Raw genomic sequence first — 23186 nt, forward strand, 5'->3', positions numbered from 1 at the left:
AAAGTATAGGTAGACAATGAAAATACTAAATAATGTGAACAATAGATATATCGAATGTTCATTTCACTAGGTGTACGGATGATTATTTTAATATTAAGATTTAGGTGAGTAATTTAAATATGTAGTGTGTTTTTATTTAATTGGTGATTGTTCATGTTGTTCAAGATGGTCATTGTTTACCTAACACTCCCCATAAAACAAAAATTGCTAATATACATTAAAAATAAGTTACTAAAATAATCATTATATATTTATATATAAATATATGTATTACTTATGTCATTATAAATGTATATTTTATATTTTAATATGTATTATATACAAATAATTGAATTTTTATATATACCCGATATAGTTGAAATACTAATTAGTTGCTCAGTAGCTGTGGTATGCAGTTGTGATGACCATTGAAGCCGAATAATTAATAGACATAAAATCTATATTCCGTCAAGTCAAATGTCCAACCTCCCAATTGAGAAGAAGGGAATAATTTGTGTATCCATATTTTCATGCTGATGGAACCCGAAGTGTGGAATAATAAGAGTTGGAGATAACACCCATACACAAGGAGTCAAGGTCCCAAGGAGAGGGCCATATATGCAATAATTAATTATATAATATAAGCCTCCAGAGCAGGTGGCCATAAATTGAAGACATTTAATGGCTTCCACTTATGTTGCAGTAAGTGATTGTACTATGCTCATCATTTATTGAGCATGGCCAGTTTCCACGCATCTTCACGTGTTAGTTGAGCAACCTTTAATACACGGCGTCTTCCCCAACTGTACTGGTGTTAAGAAGAAAAACAAAATGGAAAATGTATATGATGATGGATGAAGCTATAAGGTATATCTAATCTATCTATCCATCTAGTGTTGCGCAGGTCACCCAGTCTGATCTCTGGTGATGGATTCGTCGGAGATCAGGTCACCGGCGGAGGGAGGGAGGTTGGGGACACCAATGTCGAGCAGGAAGAAGCTGGGGATTCACTTCATTGAGTCTGAGGATAGAAGAATGGCATTTGGTCGCGGCTACACAACACCAGCTGGATCTACACCGGTAGATATCCATGGCAAATCCATTGTTGACCTTTCTAAGACTGGTGGTTGGATTGCTGCCTTGTTCATCTTTGGTAATTGCTCTCAGTGCTCTGATGTGTATGGATTTAATAATAATAATAGAAAAAGTATACGTAACCAATAATATTTTTAAACAATGTGAATTAATAGGGTTAAAAGAATAAATTAATCTTAAATTTAATTAATAACATTAAATTAGGGTATAGTGTATTTTGATTCATGTTGTTCAAAATAATCATTGTTTACCTAGAGTACTCGTAATAATATGATTAATTTGCGAGGGTGCAGGGAATGAGATGGCAGAAAGAATGGCATATTTTGGGCTATCAGTGAACATGGTGGCGTTCATGTTCTACGTGATGCACAGACCCTTCAGCAGTTCATCGAATGCAGTGAACAACTTCTTAGGGATATCTCAAGCATCATCGGTACTGGGTGGTTTTCTAGCAGATGCATATCTGGGGAGATACTGGACAATAGCCATCTTCACTAGCATTTATCTGGCGGGTTTGGCGGGAATAACATTGTGCGCAACAATGACGATATTTACACCGAAGCAAGAGGGATGTGAGCAGCTGGCGCTGCTGTTAGGGGAGTGCGAGGCTGCGAAGCCATGGCAGATGAGTTACCTGTACACGGTGCTGTACATAACGGGGTTTGGAGCGGCAGGGATAAGGCCATGCGTGTCATCATTTGGAGCAGACCAGTTCGACGAGAGGAGCAAGAACTACAAGGCACACCTGGATAGGTTCTTCAACTTTTTCTATCTGTCGGTGACGGTGGGTGCAATTGTGGCCTTCACGGTGGTGGTGTATGTCCAGATGAAGCATGGGTGGGGAGCAGCCTTTGGATGTCTGGCAATAGCAATGGGATTGTCCAACATTCTCTTCTTCATAGGCACCCCCTTGTACAGGCACAGGCTCCCTGGTGGCAGCCCCCTCACCAGGGTGGCTCAGGTCTTGGTTGCTGCTTTCAGAAAGAGGAACGCTCCTTTTGGAAGCGGGGGCTTCGTTGGCCTCTACGAGCTCCCCGGCTCTCACTCTGCCATCAAGGGAAGCAGAAAGATCCCTCACACCGACCACTTCAGCTTTCTCGACAAGGCGGCTCTGCAGTTGAAGGAAGATGGCTGCAGCCCGTGGAGGCTGTGCACCGTCACGCAAGTGGAAGAGGTCAAGATCCTCATTCGCCTCATCCCAATAGCAGCATCCACAATAATGCTGAATGTGGTGCTAACAGAGTATCTCACACTCTCAGTGCAGCAAGCATACACCATGAACACCCACTTGGGCCATCTCAAGCTCCCCGTTACATGCATGCCCGTCTTCCCTGGCCTCAGCATCTTCCTCATCCTCTCTCTCTACTACTCCCTCTTCGTCCCCCTCTTCCGCCGCATCACCGGCCACCCCCACGGCGCCTCTCAGCTCCAGAGAGTGGGTATCGGCCTTGCCGTCTCCGTCGTGTCCGTTGCCTGGGCAGCAGTCTTCGAGAAATATCGAAGAGAGTATGCAGTACAGCATGGATTCGAATCCAGCTTCCTGACGCCGATGCCGAATTTAAGCGCCTACTGGCTTCTCATACAGTACTGCCTCATTGGAGTGGCAGAGGTGTTTTGCATCGTGGGGCTTCTGGAATTTCTGTACGAGGAGGCACCCGATGCCATGAAGAGCATTGGCTCTGCATATGCTGCTCTTGCTGGTGGCTTAGGCTGTTTTGCCGCCACCATCATCAACACCATCGTCAAATCCGCCACTACTACTCATAACGGCTCCCGCTCATGGCTCTCACAGAACATCAATACTGCCAGGTTTGATTACTTTTACTGGCTTCTAACTGCATTCAGCCTTCTCAATTTCTGCTCATTCTTGTATTTCGCACATACATACCAATACAGGACTACACCCCATAATGCTCTTCATGAGGATCATAATACGCCAACTATAATGTAAAACTTTCATTTTTTGTTTTCAGAATGAGTCCATAATCCTATATATGTTGTAAAAGTTCGTTCCTTCTTACTTGCTATCGGTTATTATATATCAATCTGGTTTGTGCATTGGTGCATATATATATATACACTCTGACCTGGCCTTTTAATGGACTAATGCTTCTTGTCTTTGTTATGGAATTTAATATTTACTTTCAAATTTGTTATATAATAATGGATATCAGAGTAAAAAACCTAACAACCTAAAGTCCAATATCCAAAGAAAGAGCAATTTTTGTGATTAGTAGCCATTAAATAGCCATCAATGATGATTTAATGGTGTGAGATTGGTGTGAGATTTCATCAAATGGCTCACATTTTTCTGCTGGTTACATGCTGGCTATGCTGGTTACATGCTGGCTAAAATTCAATAAAATTGCTGACACCTAGACTTTTTCCCAAAGAAATTAACAAGGTATTACGTTTTTGAACAATAGGATGACAGCTAACAAGAGCTAGCTTACTCAAGCCCTGCGTTGTTTACATTCCTGTTCAGCAAAGGATATCTATACTTAATTTTTAATATTAAAAATAAAAAATATACATAAAAATGACACATATATAATTTTTTCTTCAGTTTCCTATCTTCTCCAAAAGTATGGATACTATTGATGAGAACAAAATCTTTTGCTACTTTGAAAGTTTCAAACCTTGCTTCCCACCGATTCCACTTTGCATCGTAGCTGTACTTTTTAGTCATACTTAGCTGCTAGAGATTGATTCTTGACGATCACGGCAAAAAATTCAGAAAGTCGAAGTTGAGTAACAAGACTTTAAAATCAGAGACATGTGTTTCTTGCTCACGCCCCTATGGTTCTTGCGCCATTTAATTTCTCCAAACCTCATGCATCCGGAAAGTGGTAGGTTATGAATGAAAGAGACAAGTTCAGATAATTTAATACATATGCTTGAAGAACCTTTCTATAGACAAGGATATTTTTGCTACTCACATTTTTTTGGAATGCAAAGGATTTCTTAATATTTAATGTCACTTTAAGTGGCATAATATAAGAGGAAAAAGTCTAGGGGTGAACGCTTTTTTAATAGTCTGATCAACACTTAACTATTAAAAAAAAATAAATAATTTTTTATTATTAAATATAATTTTATATTATTAAAAATATTATTAATAATCAAATTACACAAAATTCGTTGGACTAGTACTCTCTATAAGAGTGAAGTTACAACTATTTTGCTCTCGTGTATTCATCTTAATCATGCCGTCCCCTACAAATACAGCAATGACGTGACAAAAATTATATAATACTATTACTGTTTTTATTGCCGCTTAATTATTAATCAACTCGCGTCTATATCTGTTAAAGTATAATTTAGGAGAGAGGAAATGCTAGCTCTCTCATTGGGGAAGAACCTTTCTTCCTCGTCCATCATTTGTATACTTTTATTTTATTAGTTGTGCGGGTTCCATATGATACATAATTAATTTTATTTCAACGGTCGATATTGCTCGTGGCTTAAATTTTCTTACTACTCGACCATCCAATTTTTACATCATTTAGTTTGTTGTCTGATTTTCGTTAAGAGAAAATAACGAGAAATGTTATATTTATACCCAAAATTATTGGCGTATACAATATTAATTGTTTTATTTTTCTTTCTTTCTCGATTTCACTTTTATTTTAGTGTTCAATAATTGTTTTTTTTTTTAATGTTTGGAAATTTGGGTGTATACCGAAAAGGTAGCCAAAATATAATTGAAAGAGAAACTTACTAGTATTTTTATTCGTAATAACATTATAAGAATATAAATTTTTTAAAATTTTTTAAAATTATGGTCTATTTTGTTCTGACAGTATAGATTATGTATAGCACAAAAAATTTATAAAATTAAATTTTTTTTTTACAAAAAAAGTTATAAGTTAACAAAAGTCTTTGGCTAAAAAGACTAATATATCTGTAGATAAAAAAATAAATAATTATATTTTTATATGAAAAGTCTAATTTTTTATTAATAATTAATTTTAACATTCGTTATCTAAAATTTAAAATAATTTAATATGTATATTTTTACATTTAATTAGGTGTTAACTGTTAAGTCTGTTGCATAAATAGAAATAATTAATTTTTATACTTGCTATTTAAAAATAATATTTTTTCTCTCTATGTATATAAAAATATAATTAGATATTAGTATAAAAAAATTATACTAATAGTTATAAAATTAACTCAATTAATTTTTTTTTAAAATAATTAAATCTTGATTTTAACTTTTAATTATAACATTAGTATTCTCTTAAAATTATATGTCATAAATATTTGAAAGAAGAGAAATGAAAATATAAATTAGAAAGATAAGCGGTGAAAATTTAAAACTAAATAAAAAATTAAAAAACTATGTATATAATAACAATAATAATAATATTTTTTATTTAAATTATATTATTTTGTTAATTTTATTTTTTGTAGAAGGGAAAGATAGAAAAATAGAGAATGAGAGAAAAGAGAGAGAAATATAAAGATGAAGAATGAGAGTGAGAGTGAGAGTTTGTTAATTTTAGAAGAAAATTTTTTATTTTAATTGTAAAAAAAGATTGGATAACATATTTTGATTTGTCAAATTACTAATATATATATATATATATATATATATATATATATATAGAGAGAGAGAGAGAGAGAGAGAGAGTAAAAATAGTAGAGAGAAATAGAAAAATTGAGCGAGATAGATGAGAGAGTTTAGGAAGGGAGTTTATTAATTTTGAAAAAATTGTTTTCTGTCAATTTTAATAAGAGAGTGTCATGTGACACATTTTATTATTAAATTAGATAGTAATATATGATACATAATATATGTATATTTCAATTTCAATTTTAATATTTTAATTTCAAAATAGATTTGATTTCAATATTAAAATAGATTTAATGAATTAATGATATATAAAATAGATAGAGTGATTGAAGGAATGAGAGAAATAGAGAAAAGAAGATGGAGGAAGGGAGAATTCTTTAATTTTGGAGGAAAAGATTTGATTTCAATTGCAACGAGGGAGTGACATGTGGTACATTTTGGTTGTAAAATTAGTAAGGAGGATGGAAAAATTCTTTAATTTTGGAGAGAAGGATTTAATTTTAATTACAATGAGAGAGTGACATGTGACACATTTTGATTGTAAAATTAGTAAAAAGAAGAGAAAAATTCTTTAATTTTAAAAAAAAAAATTTGATTTTAGTTACAATAAAAAAGTGACATGTGCCACATTTTGACTTTAAAATAGAGATAGATAATAGATATTTTTGCCACCAAATCACGAACATCACATCAAAAGTGATATGCACGCTTTATTCGTTTTCCACGGCCAATCCATTAAATCTTATCATGGGAAATTATTTTTTGTACTTATTTTTATTTTATTGGTTATAATAGTCTTATTCTTATTTGTCAAGAGAATTTTTTTTTGGTAAATTTTAAATATATATATTATATTATATGTATATTAAAATTAACTACTAAAATTAACTATTAGTATAAAATATATGATAAAATATAAAATATATATTAAAAATAAACTAAACAATATATGTATTCATACACAATTATATGATAGCTAATTTTAGTAGTTAATTTTAATGTATAAATAATATTTTTTGTATATATATATATATATAAACACTTTCTTTGACTAATAACGGAAAATTACTTATGATATAACTTGGTATAAAAATAAATAAATAAAAAACATAAATAATACAACTAACTCATTTGCATATTATAGGACAACGTGTATATATATATACAGTGATTTAATTATTAATGATTTTCTTAGTAATAATCATTGTGTATGGGCCATGTGCAGCCACCACTTGAACAGTGCTATAGTAGCATTGAAGAATTCATAATTCTCAGAACCAAATCTTATAGCTAGCTGATGATGAGATGATTTTATAGTCTCTTTATTAAGGTTTGTGGAAGTCAAGTCAAGCAAAATATGTATTGGGAAGCATGTATTATTACATTATATTATAGACATAATAATGCTTAGCATGGTATTTTAATAATGGCAATGCACAAAGATTATATATGTAGTTTGAGTCTCTGACAATGATATGTTACAAACTTAAAGCTAATAAAAATTCTACTAAAAGATGGATGGTATGGGAGACCAAATTAATTAGACAAGTTATAATAATCTAATAATGGAGTGGTGCGTTTGCACCACGGAATCCCGAACTGAATATGCTGTAGTGACTTAGACACACAATGCAAATATCTAAGACAATAATTATTGTAGAGAGAATAAATTGAAGGTACTTATATACTCTATCTGTTTGATTAGAATGAATGAATAAACTTGTGTAAACGTACACGTGTGTATGGCTCTTGCAAACATAATAAAGGAAGCTAGCAGGAGGAGGCAGGATTCTGAGCAATGCAAAATGCAAACTTGATTAGACTACGCGTGCCATCGATTATTTATCATCTACCGGAATGGAATTCAGTTGATCTAGAAGTGAGAAATTAATAACGGCCAAGAAAGCTAATAAGTAGTGATCCGTTAGTTATAATTCGATCCAGATGTAACTATAAATCGAAAGAGGAGTGTTAGAGGCTAGCAATTTTTGTGTTTTGTAATCATCAATTGGTCATCAATAGTATTTTTAATGGTGTGAAATTATATCTAATGATGGGAGATCACTCACTTTTCTTTTGATGGTTAAGTGCTGGCCACAAAACACAAAATTACTAATTCCTAAACTTTTTTAAATTGAAATTTAAATTGATTAATAAGTGCCAAATAAATCAAAACAAACTTATTCTCCTAACGAATTTATCCACACAAAATCAAAACACTATCTCAGTATACTTACCGCAAAATTAGGTCAATATCCTGAACAAATTAATAAAAGCAGATAATCATCAATAGCACAACGATTTTAAATACAAAAACCTAAAAAAAAAGAAGAAAGGTATATTATTCATTCTAAATATGATCTCCATCATCTTATACTCATTCTAAGTTAAGAATTTGAGTGTTTTTACAGGTGTCTACTGCCGTCATTTTTGAGAAGCCGGCGTATATTTCATACCGTCCAAGAAAAGGCGAGTCCAAACGTTGAGTGAGACAAGCTATACCTTGGAACTGACTGTCTACGCAGGAACATTTGGCGCCCACCGTGGGGCCAAAATTTTAAACTAACCCCACCTTCACTTCTCCTACTCTACTGTCGCTACCTTTTTTTTGCAGGTCATATATAGCCTATGGCAGATGAGCTAAGCAACTCCCCACCTCTTGTAACTTCCCGTTACCCTAAGTCTTACCTCTAATTGTAAAGCAAAGGATAACAAAGTGTCACGACATTTCTAAAGCTTAAAATATATAATATATATATCCAAGAATTTATATAATTAGAAGCCTGATAAAGGAGTAAAGCTCAGAGTCGTATAAAGCGGAATTACGAAACGTGAAGCGTTCACACACAATAGCTAAACACGGAGGCACGGACAGAACAAGACATAATATATATAAAACCTTGTAGATGGCTCCAAAATACACAAAGTAATAATTAAAGTAAACAAGATATATATATAAGTATGATATACAAAAAGAGGACTAGTCACACCCTGCAGAGTTTAGACTGGCTAGTCAAACTGAATATAACAGAATTTTGAAGTTTTAAAATAGCAACAACATATCTCTCAAAATTTTCAGAAATAAAGCCTATAAGGCAACAAAGTTATATAAATACAAAGGATGAGAGAGTAACTACATCGAACATATCAAACTACAAAAAGTGATAAAAAGATCCTCCGCTCTGTTACCATCTCGCAACTCACCGAGGTGGGTTATGACCTGCATCTGAAAAACAACAACAACAGGTATGAGAACCGGAGATTTTCAGTATGGTAAGAGTGCCCAATATATAAGATGTAAGGTTCCGGGACGCCAAAGGCAATCCTAGAACTTCACATCGATACCGATATTCAAGCTTAACAAAATAAATAAATTAAACCATAAACCATAAATAGGGTTATCTAAACGTAAGGGATTTCTAACTAATACCAAAATACACCGCTATCCCACAGTCTTCGCCAACCTACCCTACATGCGATCCCATCGTCGCTGCCTACCTAACCTCCTCAGCACCAGACAATCACAGATAATCCAAGCAAGTAAAACACAAGTAGTATACATGTACAGCAAGTAGTACAACTAGCAAGTAAGCATATTTTACATTTAGCCAAAACATACAATTAGGCAAAGCAAACAAAACACATAGAAGATGCACATGATGAATGCCTATCCTATTGGCTCTTGATATCACTTGTCGGTCCATAAATGCCAACCGGATACATCCTTTCGGATGTCGCCTTTCTACCACATCCGAGGATATAGTGCTTAGCACACTCTTGCGACTGATAAGGTTATCAATAATAATTCAATCCCAGGGATATATTGCCATGCACACTATCATTCCAAGGATATAGTGCCTGGCACACTGTCAACATCCCACCAGTCCATCAACCTCAAATCATCATCGATCATCACCATTTGCTAATCTCAAACTATTCTCAATTCTCAAGTCTCAACATTCTAGGGATATAGTGCCCGGCATACTATCGTTCCGAGGATATAATGCCTGGCACACTTTCAACATTCAACAAGTTCATCATTCATTTCTGAGTTCTCAACTCACCATAACCATCATCAGTTTCCATTTTCTCAAATTTATCATCTATCATCACCTCTCAAGTCCTCTTAGTCATCTCCAATATAGTACTCCATCCGCTTACCCACAACTTCAGAAACCTAAGTCTCCGTCTTCTAAACTCATCCAGAAATTACCAATTTAGTTCACTAACCCATTTCTATTGGTCTTAAGGCCTAATTACTAGTTAGCAATCTTAAACAGTAGATAAATAATTTTGGAAAGCAAGAGAACCCTTGAAAAGTGAAGAAAAACTATTTTTCAGTAAAATAGGGGAGGTGCGTACGCATGCCCAAGTGTGTGTACGCACACTCCAAAATTTGGACCATTCCGAGTACGCATGCATGGACCGCGTACGCGAGAAGGCTTGGCAGAGACGCACGTCCGCGTATGAAGATGTCCGTATACACATGTTTCTCAGATTGTAGAAAAATGTCAAGTTGCAAAAATTTTAGTTTTAAACACCAAAATTTAAACGTTCATAACTTCTTCTACTAAACTCTATTTTCCTCAAACTTTATATCATTTTAAATCTCTTTAAATCATCTTTAATTTAAAATAAATTTCAACTAATTTTAAAAACTGATGTTCAAGTTATGATTCGCCAAAGTTTACCAAAAATGGATTTTTACCAAAAGTGACAATTCTCTAGTTTTCCAAAACTTCCAAATCCAAAACAACTCAAAGCATACCCAAATATCATAAAACACTACCTCCTACATCAATTTACCATTTTATAGTATTTTTCTTAATTGAACACCTATTTCACTCATTCTCTTCCACTTCTTTCTATACAATTCAACAAAATCCACAATTTATAATCAATAGCTCAACCTCAACAATTTTCACACAATATAACTCTTCATATACATTATTCACTATCATTCAATACCAACATCAACTACAATATCAAAACCCAATGTCCTCAACTCATCATCAATATTTATTATCACTCATCATAATCAAATTCAACATCAATATTCATCATATATTCATCATAATTCATATATCACACATTCCAACACTCTATATCATCCTCTTCATCATCAAACATAAATTCACATATATTTAATCATACACCAGTATCATTCAATCCTATCGTAAGGTCAACTAATCTAAGTATCCAAAAACATTACATATTACATAAAGGAAACTGAAACCATACCTTGACCGATTCCCAAAATACACCAAACACCAAAACGAAGCCACCAAGCTCGATCCAAAAGTCTCAAACCAACTCCAACAAACATCAAAACTCAATCTAACATCATACAACATACCAATATCAAACCTAGGATTCACAAAAATAATTAAACACAAGGTTTTAGTGAGACCTTACTTTATCCAACGAGATTAAGGGTAAAACCAACAATATTCCAATGCTAGATCACTCTTAAACAAACAAAATAATAAAATCCACTCAAAAACCAAATGTAAAAATGCAAAAAATTAGGGCAGGAAAATGGAGTGCGATTTTTGAGTTCCTACTTACAAACCTTAGTTAGAAATGACGGGCTCAGCGAGAACTTTGCGTAGCCGTAAACGACTCGTCAATTGGAGCTTTGTAGCTCAAGTTATGGCCAAATGAAGGAGAAGATAAATAGTAACTTCTCTTATCTTCTCCCTTCACAAAATTAGGGCAAGAATGAGCTGAATGCTCATTGAAAGAGGTTTATATATGTTGGGCTTGGGCCCAGTTTAACCCGTTAGCATTTTAGGTCTGTTTGGCCCACTTTGGGCTAAAACCTTTAAGATTAGCTCCCGGTTTTAAATTTTAAATTATTTTTGTCCTTTCAAAATAATAAATTCAATTTTCAAAATCTTATTTTTCTCAATACGTGGTACCGGTCAGACTAGAGCCAATATTGTCGGCTTAAGTGTCCGTACGCATTTTTGCAAAAAATTTTCGTAAAAGATACATTTTTTCACTCAAAAAATTCATTGAATTCAAATTTCACCTTTTATTTTTAAAATATCATTTCTATATTTTTGAACCTATTTCGAACAATTAAATTATTATTTTATTAAAGCAGTTACTCTGGTTCTTACACCTCCCCCAACGCAGACTGAGCTATTGGCCATCAACGAGTCCCTGCGACTGGAAAATCAACGAATGGTCGACCTATTGAATCAGCGGCAAAATAGCCGAAGCAAAGGGGGAGAACACAAAAACCCTGAGAACAAAGATCACAAGGAAGAGCATACATCAGAAGCTAAGCCTATCATAACAACCTCCATGAAGCCATTGGTGAAGAGGACCAATCCATTTTCAAAAGATATCATGGACTTTCAGATGCCCAAAAATTTCACCGTACCAATGGCACTAAAACCTTATGAAGGAATATGCGATCCCAACATACATGTCACCAAGTTATACTCGATGCTGTTTATGAACAGTGCATCCGATTCAATACTATGCCGAACATTCCCTACCTTTTTAGATGGTACTGTCTTGATCTGGTTTTCTAATTTATCTGCAGGTTCTGTATCAAGTTTTGACGAGTTGACCGACTTCTTCGTCAACAACTTTGTTGCATTTATCAAATATTTATGTGCATGATTCAGATTATCTCAGCACTATAAAGTAAGAACAACACAAAAGCCTTAAAGACTATATGACAAAGTTTGCCAAGGCAACCATGGAGATACTTAATCTCAACCCAAAAGTCCACCTGTACGCCATGAAAAGTAAACTCCGCTCTGAAAAATTCCAAGAGACTATAGTCGTGATAAAACCAAAGACGCTAGCTGAGTTTCGAGAAAAGGCAACAAGCTAAATTGAGATAGAAAAGCTCTAACAAATCCAAAAAGCACAAAGGCTTAACCCTAATAGGGAGGAGGAAAAGCGGAACAAGTTTCCGAGCAATAAAACAGATCAAAAGCCTTTCAAACTAATGCCAAAATTTGATACGTACACCCCTTTCAACACCAAAAGAGAGGACATTATCAAAGACATCTTACATTCAAAATTGATCAAACCTCCAAACAAAGCAGGGATGTATCAAGATCAGTGATAGTAGATAAGTCCAAGTATTGCTCCTTCCATAAAAAATACGGACATACCACGACCGACTATGTTATAGAAAAAGTCCTCCTCGAAAAGCTAGCTCGCCAAGGGTTGTTAGACAAATACATTGACAGCCGAGGACATCGGCGAACTGCAGAAAATCTTGGCCAACACTCCAAATCAAATGACAATCATAGAGACAAAGAAAATGAGGTAGACGAAAACCCTAACCCACCTCGCATAATTATTAACTGTATTTCTGGTGTTTTCACAGGTGGCAAATGTAACAATTCGGCCATAAAAAGGACCTATAGGACCATGATGTTAGTTACTGATTCTGAACCAACCTACACAAAGCAATAGACAAAAACTTGGATGATTCCGTAGTTATCTCACTACAAAAAAAGTCCTCATTTACCCAGACAACAGCGCTGATGTACTTTTTTATTCCACATACCAAAGAATGAAACTAAGTGACAAAGCTCTCCAACCATCAACAGGAGAATTGGTAGGTTTCTCAGGTGAGCACGTTCCAATCCAAGGTTATATATAGTTACAAATGACATTAGGCAACTATCCTAATTGTAAAACTCTACATGTTCAATACTTGGTTGTGGACTGTAAAAACTCATATAATATCATTCTAGGCAGACTTTCTTTAATTGCTTTTCATGCTATTGTTTCTACTTTATATTTGTGCATTAAGTTTTCCTCACAGGACAATAAAATTGTCACCATCCATGCCGATCAAAAGGAGGCCAAACAATGCTATAACGCAAGTCTTAAAGCAAACATTTCAAAGCAAACCAGCCAACAATATGTACAAGCAGTTTATAACTCGGAAGATTTACCTGCCTTGGCAAACCTGAATCCTCAAACCAACCATGAACTAAAGAGACTCCTTTCCGACTAGTATGTGGTTGTGATGCCATGATACGGGTCAAAATATCACATCAATCCAACCAAACACAAAGTATCACTGACGATGAAAATACCGAGCTAAGAGCAACCGAGCTCGACCTAGTAGAAGAAATTAGAGACAAAACACTAATCCAACAACGTGCAACTCAACTTGCTATAGATCGGAAGTATAACAAAAGAATCAAGTCGAGATCATTCCACAAAGGAGACCTCGTCCTTAGAAAAACCCGAAAATCACCAGGTCATGGGAAACTAAGTGCCAACTGGGAAGACCCTTTTCGCATACATAAAGTTATAGAATGCAGAGCATATAAAGTACAAACTTTAGAAGGCAATGACCTCCCAAGTACTTGGAATATCTTGTCTTTAAAGTTTCATTATAGTTAAGTCTATAAGTCGAAACAGGTGATGTACTCTTTTTCCTACTACCAAAATTTATCCCTTGGTTAGATTTTTATGGAGAGATTTTAATGAGGCACACCTCTCACACCTCCAAATTATGAAGGTTTTTTCACTATCTAATAGTACAATTCTTTATCTCAACAAGACTCTTGTTGCATTTTTAATTCATTAAACCGCTTTATATGTCATAGGATAATGACACTCAACGTCCAATAATGACTTATAACAATCCAAAACTTTCCATAAGAATCAATCAACAATTGTCATATTCTCAAACTCACACAATAATTATCGAAACCAAGGTAGTCAGTCACGTGTATATAGCAAAATTAGACACCTACGCATACGAAACAGATTATTAAAAACATTATCATTCAAAATACCAACTAATTTTTCAAAATGCATATTAACATACACTATAGAAAAACACTGCTTTGACATGTCTAACCAAAAACCAAGTTAAGATTAAACAAACTAACAGTTAAACAGTATTTGGCTGAGTTACACTCAAGCCATCAGTTTTCCAAAATGTCAAAATAAGAAAATTAAAAACAACCTAAAACAACCTATTTTTTCAATCCGATCTCATGGTGCACCAGGGTTCTCACCCTACCCTTCTTCATCTTGGTCCTCATCTTCTATCAGCTCCCCACCCACAACAACTTTGCACAGATTCATTGCAGACAAATCCATTTCTGAAGCCAAAAACCTCACCTGCTCCATAACTCTTTCAAACCCGGCAACAAACATTTCTAGGCCGTGGTCCTCCTTGCCATTCTCCAACTCTTTTTTATCCACACCTAATACAACTACCCTAGCTTCCATACTTGTTTTCTCCTTCTTTAATTTTTTCTCCCTTTTATCAAACAATTTCATCTTCTCCTCTAACACCTTAACTTGTTCCAATGCTTCTCGGATCTTATTACTTTTCTCTATATTCTCTTGCACAATCTGATCCATGCTGGCTTTGTCAAAAGTATCCCTAGTATGTTTCAGCTTTTGAGTACGGCCAATGGACATCAGTCGAGCCCCATCACCTATGAAATACAACAATAAATACCTAATACAAATAATACAAACCAAAGTCAATAAAAAACAAAATCCTATAAATACTATAGTTACCTGCAAATATTGCGCAGCACCGGCATCACCAACATCATGGACGAGCTTCACATCGGCAGTGCTCTGACCGTATTCATTAGCCACCAGTGTCAACGGAAAGTGCTCACTCCCCAACGATGTAAGGTCTTCATCACCCTTTTACCCGTGTCCGGTAAACTTTTTCACTTGGTTCAGATCGACCTCTTTCCCAGCAAACTTGTCCTCGGTCAAATCTACCACCTTACTCTTGTTATCATTCCCCCCCCCCCCTTTTCCTCTTATAATTAACCTTCTTCGCCGGCGACAACTGATTCACCTCAGCACCTCCATCAGTTTTCACATTACGTGTAGATCCCTCCCTGGCCACATTCTTAGTCCTAAAAAAGGCACGCAGGCTATTGGAAAACAGACAAAAAAGCATATATCACACACCACATTCATAAAAAGTATACTTGAAAATATTCTTATGTTATATATATACTCAGACACTGCGTCCCTATCCGTTTCCCACTCAAGCAACACTGCAACAGACAACAATTTTGAAAACGAAATATTATTCACCAGAAACTCCACCACCATTTTATTCCTATACTCCATCCTCTCCATACCCAACATTTGTCGAGGCCTAGGACACCAATATAACGGAAATTTTTCTAGCAAACACTCATCTACATACCATGGAAACTCATTCTCAACAACACTTACCTTTATATATATCGACTTAAACCCCTTAAATGACGACTTATATAAACTAAATATAACTCGGCTCGACGCACTAGCCAGGTTCAACCAACCTCCCCATTTCACACCTTTAGCCTGGAATAGTGCAAAAAACACTTCCAACGAAGGTTCAATCTTCAAATGAGCCATCAATACTTCAAACCTTCTCACAAATGTCCATGAGTTAAGATACAATTGCGACGGTACACATTTTAACTGCATCAATACACCATGCTCCAACTCTGAAAATGAGAATCTAACACCAAGCTCAACGAGTACACAGATATACATAAAGAAGAAATCAAATCCATCACTCCTATGATATACATGATCAACAACATTACACAGTAAAAATTTAATTTTCAAAGCTTCACCCTCTCTAACCCAAGTAGACGATGCACCTAATTGGAATATACTACGTACAGAAACTCATTCCTTGACAGAATTTGCAACCCACGAAAATGGATTATTTGGGTCCCAAACAAAAACTTCCTCAACAATTTTATCTTCCTCCTCCCCATCTGTTATTCTTTTTCCTCTCCTATTCCCTTTTGATTTCCCTTCTCCCTTTATTACCCTTTTCCTTTTCCATTTTTTAAACCACAACGAGCAACAATTACACTACACAAACAACAAATCAAAATACATTAACCTTTTTTATTCATCTTTAAAAATCTTTGAAAACTTCAATGGATAGCTAACCACAAAGAAAAACTATAACTCCAAAATTTTACACCACGATTACAAAATCATATCTACTAACTCACCAAATCAACACCCCAAATGAAAAACCAATACTCTAATCAATCAGGACCGTCAATCGTGATCAGAGTATGTAACTGCATACATTAGTAATAACTGCATACATCTCCCAAGGGCATTCATTACACGTCTTTTCAATTATTTTGCTTACTATTTCCAAGATTTTAATTTATTTATATACTTTGCAGGCAAAAAATTTACACATTCCTTTTCTAAAAAAAAAAAAACAATTCGTATTTTATACCCCAACCTACCTATTTGTCCAAAACATTGCTGCCAAAAATCTGTCTCACCTTTTTTCCTAATTTTTCAAATTCACAAGTTGAGCTTTGGACCGATATTTAGATTCTGAATTATAGGTCGAAAGCTCAATCTATCCAATTAAAAAATTTTATAGGTCAAGTTTAGGGGCTGTGATTCATTAGTTATAGTCCGATCAGTTATACCTATAAATCGGAATCCAAATCAATTAACACATGCCAAATAAATCAAAATGAATTTATTCTCCTAACGAACTTATTCACACGAAGTTAAAACACCACCCCGATACACTCACCACAAAATCAGGCCAATATCCTAGACAAATCAAAAACGTGGGTAACCGCCTATAGCACAACAACTTTAAATATAAAAACCTAAAAATAAAAAAAAGATACATTATTTACTCTGAATGTCATCTCCATCATCTGATATTTATTCTAATTTAAAGATTGGAGTGCCTTTATAGATATCCACCGTCACTCTTTTTGAGAAGCCGACATATACTTTATACCGTCCAAAGAAAGGTAAGTTCAAACGTTAAGTGAGATAAGCTATGCTTTGGAGCCGTTGTCCACACAGAAACAAGTAGTATTATTAATTGCATCTTTAGATGAAGTCATTCACACTTCCATAATGATCTGATCTCTGCTTTTCTCAATTTAGGGCTGCAAGCTGCTATCACTTCCATGCATGCATGGTAATATGCTATATATACATGCAGAATGCATAGGTACGTTCATGATTCATTTATTTTGTGTAGTGTTAGAAGATCAACAAATCTTATTATTTTAGTCTACATTTTATATATATATATATAGCACATGCATATATGATAAGGTTTCTATGAATAAAAGATTTTAAATTTTTTATATTTTAAGTATTTTTTTTTTTAATTTATAATCTTAATATATATTCTTAAAACACAAGATAGATAAATTCTTTATATATAAAATCTAAATATATCATCTATTATATTATTATACAAAAATACTATACTAATTAAATGCGAACTAAAATTGATAAAAAAAAGTGTGTCTCTTAACTTTTTTTATATTTAATTATGAAAACTATTTAATTTGGTATCTTTTATTGTTCACATACAGATTTAATCTTTTATCAAATTTATGAATAATTTTTGGAGAGTGTTAGGTAAATAATGACTATCTTAAACAACATGAACAACCACCAATCAAATAAGAATACATTATACTCTAATTTAATGCTATTAATTAAATTTAGAGACCTATACTTTTCCTTAAATTTAAGATTGATTTATTTTTTTAACTCTATTAATTTACATTATTCACACATTATTCAAAAATATTATTGATTACCTATATTTTTCCTAATTTTTTTAGTAAATGCAGCATATATTCTCAAAAGTTTGGCCGTTATTAGTTAAAATTTAAATATGAATGAAATTCTGGCATAAAGTGATAAATTATTTGTCAACTTAAATAAATATTACGGATAATTTTATCTTGTATATACAAAAATTTATTAATCAATTGATAAATTCTTAAATGAAAATGTGACAAATTAATTTTTGATGGGTTGAATAGAGAGATATAGTAACAAAAAATGTTTGGCTATTATTAGTCAAAATTTCAAAGCTTGGTCAAGAAATGAAGTGCGGTCGTCTTTCCGACCACGGTTGGGGATGTTCCAGGTGTTTGTTATCATACCTGCAAGCGACACTTTTCACGTTCAAAATGACATGTATTTACTCTCTGTGGATAAAACAGTATTATAGTTTTGAGAAAATAAAATTTTCCCATTTTGATTACTACTGTTATATATAGACATTCTTCTATATAACTAGAGAGCTATATATTCTCTTTTATGTGATGTCTTGTGAGTTTCACAATACCCAACAACTGGTTCTGTACATAGGTGATATTGGTGTTTTGTTTGATAAAAAATAGAGAAAATACCATTATTATTCTCTACGAGATACTAAAATGATATTCCTTTCTTTTCTATTTATGAAATATATATATTTTTTTTATAACTTTTAAAAAATCTTATTTTAATCTATTTTAAATTTTTTTGTGTTATCTAATATTAACTTTATCTATTTTTAAAAAAAATAAATTATTTTTTATAAAAATACTCTTTAGCAAAAATTTTATTTTTTTGTCATTAAATTTTGCTAAATAAAATACTCTTTAATAAATTATTTTTTATTAATTAAATTATATTTTACCAAAATATTTTTTTAATTAATAATTAAATTATTTTTTTTAAGATATCCTTCAATAATTTTTTAATTATTAAATTATAATTTTACCAAAATTTTTGTTAACAATTATTTTTATAGTTTACTATTAATTTTTTTATATCAATATATATTATTTTAACATTAAATAAAAAAATTTTACTATTGTTAATATTTATAACAATAAATATTTATTTACATTGAAAAATAATTTTATTAAGATTTTATTTAATATTAAAATAATATATATTAATATCAAAAAATTAATAATAAAATATAAAAAAATTGTTAACGATATATTTTTATGTTATCTACAAATATTTTGTTTAAATTGTCTAAATCTTAATATTGAACGATATATTTTTTACGGGTCCATTCTTTTATGAAAATAAAATATGTAAAAATTGTAAGTATCATAAAACTCACAAAAAAATTAGTCTTTTAGTTTTTATACGATAATTATCATTAAATTAAATTACTTAAAATATTCTTTTTCATATCACAAAAATTAGTCTGATCTTTTACATTTTTTTCCCCTAAAATGCAATGCGCCTCTTTATTATTTTCTTTTTAGAAGTGAAGAATTTACCTTCTTAATTATCCGGAGTGGGGAAAATTGAAGGATATGCATTGGATTTGTGCACTAATTAACTTTGACTAACATATGGCTACTTGTTAGGGAAAAAGTTGAAAAAAAAAAAAACCAACATTGACATTGGTTTCAGCGAGTATCATTTTAACCAAATCGCAGGCATGTATCTGAGCACCATGCACACAATCAAACATGTTTTTCCAACATGGAATGCATGAGTAGTATTTGATCAGATCAACAAATGTTGCGTAATCATAATTAAGATATCAGGTATATATAGATGCAAGAAATTATATATATTGGATCTGGCTATACTACATACAGTAAATTAAACTTGATTGAAATTTTATTGACATGAAACATGTGGTTAAGATAATATAAGAACTGTTGAAATTGAAAGCATTCAACATATAGGACAAGCAATCAAGAAAGTAAGTTCTTAGCTGTCGTCCTAATCATCATATCAGATCATTTTCGTGAAAATAAATCACACAGGGACAAGCAAGCAATTCAAGCTTAAATGGTATTGGAGAGTAGAAATCAAATTAAAAATCCTTCAATAATTCAGGCCATTCCCTCTTCATGAATTAATTAATTAAGGTCCAAAATAATCGCTCCGTGGATGGACATATATATAAAACAGCAGTAATGTTTTTTCTTCTAAGAGAGATTCGGTCAATATTTGTCCATCATTGTCGCTTAGAATTGGAGCTAGCAAGGGAACATAAGTTGGAAAAAGAAACTTTTCCAGCACAAAATTAAACGTTAGGGACATTTCACTATTTCAGTTTTTAGAGTTAACTCGTATCTATCTATCGTTATTATTGTTGCAACACTTCTTATAAATACATGCGTGGTTTAATTTATTTTCAATGTGTATTTGTATTTCAACATGTATTTTATATTGATGGCTAATTTGGTGGCTGATTTTGGTGTACACGTAGCATAACCCTTAATTATTAGTACTTAGTATATAGAATTATAAAGGTTACATTCTATCTAGTTTTTTTTTTTTTTCCCTCTCAATTAAGGTAAATCTCCTTCATGATATATATAATCATGTGTGTGTGAAATAGGGTTCTTAAAGGGCAAGTTCAACCCAGTATCCAGATATAATCCTATATATATACCTTTCCTTTCTCCTCTATATATCCCTTTCCTCATCACAATAACTTTTAATAATTAAGAGTTTAAGTTATATTGGCTATGGAGATCAGAATGACAAGCTGAGGAAGGGAGTGACAAATATATATGCTGTTATACATTTTCCTTCTCTTCTTATCTCATTCAATTTGTTGAATCTCAAAGCTAAGGTACCATCTATCTTATATAATCACTGAATAAATGGATCCTTTAATGGTATGTACTAGCCAATTTTCTAGTGTATATAATCACCAGAAATGAATTGATGAAGGAGGAAAATATATAAAATTATATATAATATAAGTTTTCACATAGATTGATTATATTTATATGACGGCAGCCAACTAGTATGTTGTTATGTTAGTTAAACAACATTGTAACTAAAAAAACTCAGGACTCAAAGAGTTCACACACACACACAAGCTATAAAATGCACTGATGATGAGAATGATCAGATGAAACAAAAAGAGTTAAGTATCTGGAAAATAGCATATGATATATATAGTGAGGAGTTCATTATTTAATCCGTTCCAATAATTTACAAGGATTTACATATGGATGATATATGATGATACATGCAAACATGCACTAGCATATATTTAGTATTTTACATATATAGGTAGCATGCAAGTAGTGTAGTTAACTAACTAAATAGTGCAAGAAGAAAGGAACAAGGCCAAAAAAAGCAGTTCATCAGCGCATGAAAATAAAATGTCTCTTGAAAGAGAAGTTAGCCAAGAAGCAGGGTGGTGGTTGGCTGCGGCGGAAAAGACTTGGGGCAAGATGTTTATGTTATTTTGGGAGGTGGAGAGCAAGTGTGTTGCCTTCTCCATGAAAAGGTTCATGAGAGGTTCTTGTTGTTGAACCCTATCACTATTATTGACGATGGGGTTCCTAACAAGGCGAATATAGGTGTCCAAGTCATGCACACAAGAAGGGTTTTGGACGTTGAAGAAATCAAGAAGCAGTTCCACGCCCACATGGGCATAACAGGAACAACTCCATGGCAGGTTGTCGTCGTTGAACACAACCCCAGGCAGCTTCGTGATGGGGTCATTCACGTTCGCTATTCTCAGAACTTTGACTCCCAATTCCTCGCACCTCTTCTTGAATTGCAGGTTCCCAACCCTGGGGCCCCCGAAGGAGAAAACGGTTACGGGCACCTCCTCCTGACGGTTACTACTGTTGTTGAGTCCGAGCTCTGCTATGTCGTAGGCAAGCAAGAGAGCGAGAGCGCTACCCAGGCTGTGACCAGCCAGGGTTATGCTCACGCTCTCTCCCTTGTGCTTCCTCATCAACCGCGACACCTCCGAGAGGAGCTGCTCTCTGCAGCTCTGGAGGCCGAACTTCTTGGCGGCGCTCTCCTCGGAGGTGTACAGTGAGAGGAAGCCTGACTCTACTTGGACATCCGGGCGCGGATCTTGCGGATCCAGATTGGCAGGAGTTAGGGCGCTCATGAGGTTGGAAATCCATTCCAGGTTCGTTACTGTTCCCCGGAAGGTTATGACTATGTCCCTCCTTCCAAGCGTTTGAAGGGATTCGTCGGAGGAGACCGCCACGTAGCCGATCCAGCGGGCGGAGGGAGGAATAATGTTGATGTGAGGAGGGGTGGCGTAGATGTACTTGGTGACTTGGTAGTCATGATCACTAGAGTCAGCCATGCCTACCTGCTTCAACATGGTTTTCTTTCCGTACTTGCAGTTGAGGTATCTCTTGGAGGTTGGATCCAAGTCGAAGGCCTTGTAAGAAGCCCTCACGAACTGGCCGTAGCGAATGATCTCTTCACGGAGGAGAGGATGCAAAGGGTTAAGTAGGTTTTCCCAGTCGTTGCACCCTTGAACCTCTCTCCACAAGTTGTAGAGAGTAGTAGTAGTGATTGGCTTGTTTGTGTTGTTGGAGACAAGTGTGTTTATGAATCCCTGTGCTTCAAGGGAGGAGGAGGAGTGAAGACGGTTGTTGGTGGTGGGCATGGGGAGTGAAACCTGGCCAAAGGAGTGAGACTTGGGGAGAGTGGTTTGGGAGAAAGTGACGTGGTTGATGCTGGGTGGATGAGTGGCAGAAGCCATGGTGGAAGGGAAGGTGAGAGACAAGACAATAAGTGTTGTGTGTTGTGCTCTCTGGATCAACGAATTCCATTGGGAGTGATTCAGAGACTTTTATAGCAATGCAAGTGGGGATGGAAATCCCTGTGAAAGCAGACTCAAAAGGCATGTTAGGCGAGGGTTTGACCAAGTACTTCTTGCAACAATTTCTAACATACACCAATACATTTTTATTTTTTTCATTTCGCTGACTAACTGGCTAACTATTTTTTTTCAATTAATAATCAC

General features: G+C 34.1%; 2 protein-coding genes across 2 annotated transcripts; one reads left to right on the forward strand and one right to left on the reverse strand.

Moving 5' to 3' along the window:
- The first annotated feature begins 463 nt into the window (after positions 1–463).
- LOC112798283 (protein NRT1/ PTR FAMILY 6.1-like) lies at positions 464–3181 on the forward strand. The gene is made up of 2 exons (XM_025841540.3): positions 464–1132; positions 1368–3181. The coding sequence occupies exons 1-2, from the start codon at positions 907–909 to the stop codon at positions 3023–3025; spliced, it is 1884 nt and encodes a 627-aa protein (XP_025697325.1). The 5' UTR covers positions 464–906; the 3' UTR covers positions 3026–3181.
- An 18154-nt stretch (positions 3182–21335) lies between these two features.
- Positions 21336–22974, reverse strand: LOC112798284 (galactolipase DONGLE, chloroplastic-like). Its single transcript, XM_025841541.2, has one exon. The coding sequence runs from the start codon at positions 22920–22922 to the stop codon at positions 21504–21506; it is 1419 nt and encodes a 472-aa protein (XP_025697326.1). The 5' UTR covers positions 22923–22974; the 3' UTR covers positions 21336–21503.
- Positions 22975–23186: the final 212 nt, after the last annotated feature.

The sequence above is a fragment of the Arachis hypogaea genome, chromosome 14 (genome assembly GCF_003086295.3).
Source record: "Arachis hypogaea cultivar Tifrunner chromosome 14, arahy.Tifrunner.gnm2.J5K5, whole genome shotgun sequence".
In the NCBI taxonomy this organism is placed as follows: Eukaryota; Viridiplantae; Streptophyta; class Magnoliopsida; order Fabales; family Fabaceae; genus Arachis; species Arachis hypogaea.

Excerpts from the sequence above, each read along its gene's own strand:
- LOC112798283 (XM_025841540.3), top strand. The coding sequence starts at position 907 with ATGGATTCGTCGGAGATCAGGTCACCGGCGGAGGGAGGGAGGTTGGGG. Across the intron at positions 1,133-1,367 it reads TGCTGCCTTGTTCATCTTTG|GGAATGAGATGGCAGAAAGA; the intron begins GTAATTGCTCTC and ends GCGAGGGTGCAG.
- LOC112798284 (XM_025841541.2), bottom strand. The coding sequence starts at position 22,922 with ATGGCTTCTGCCACTCATCCACCCAGCATCAACCACGTCACTTTCTCC.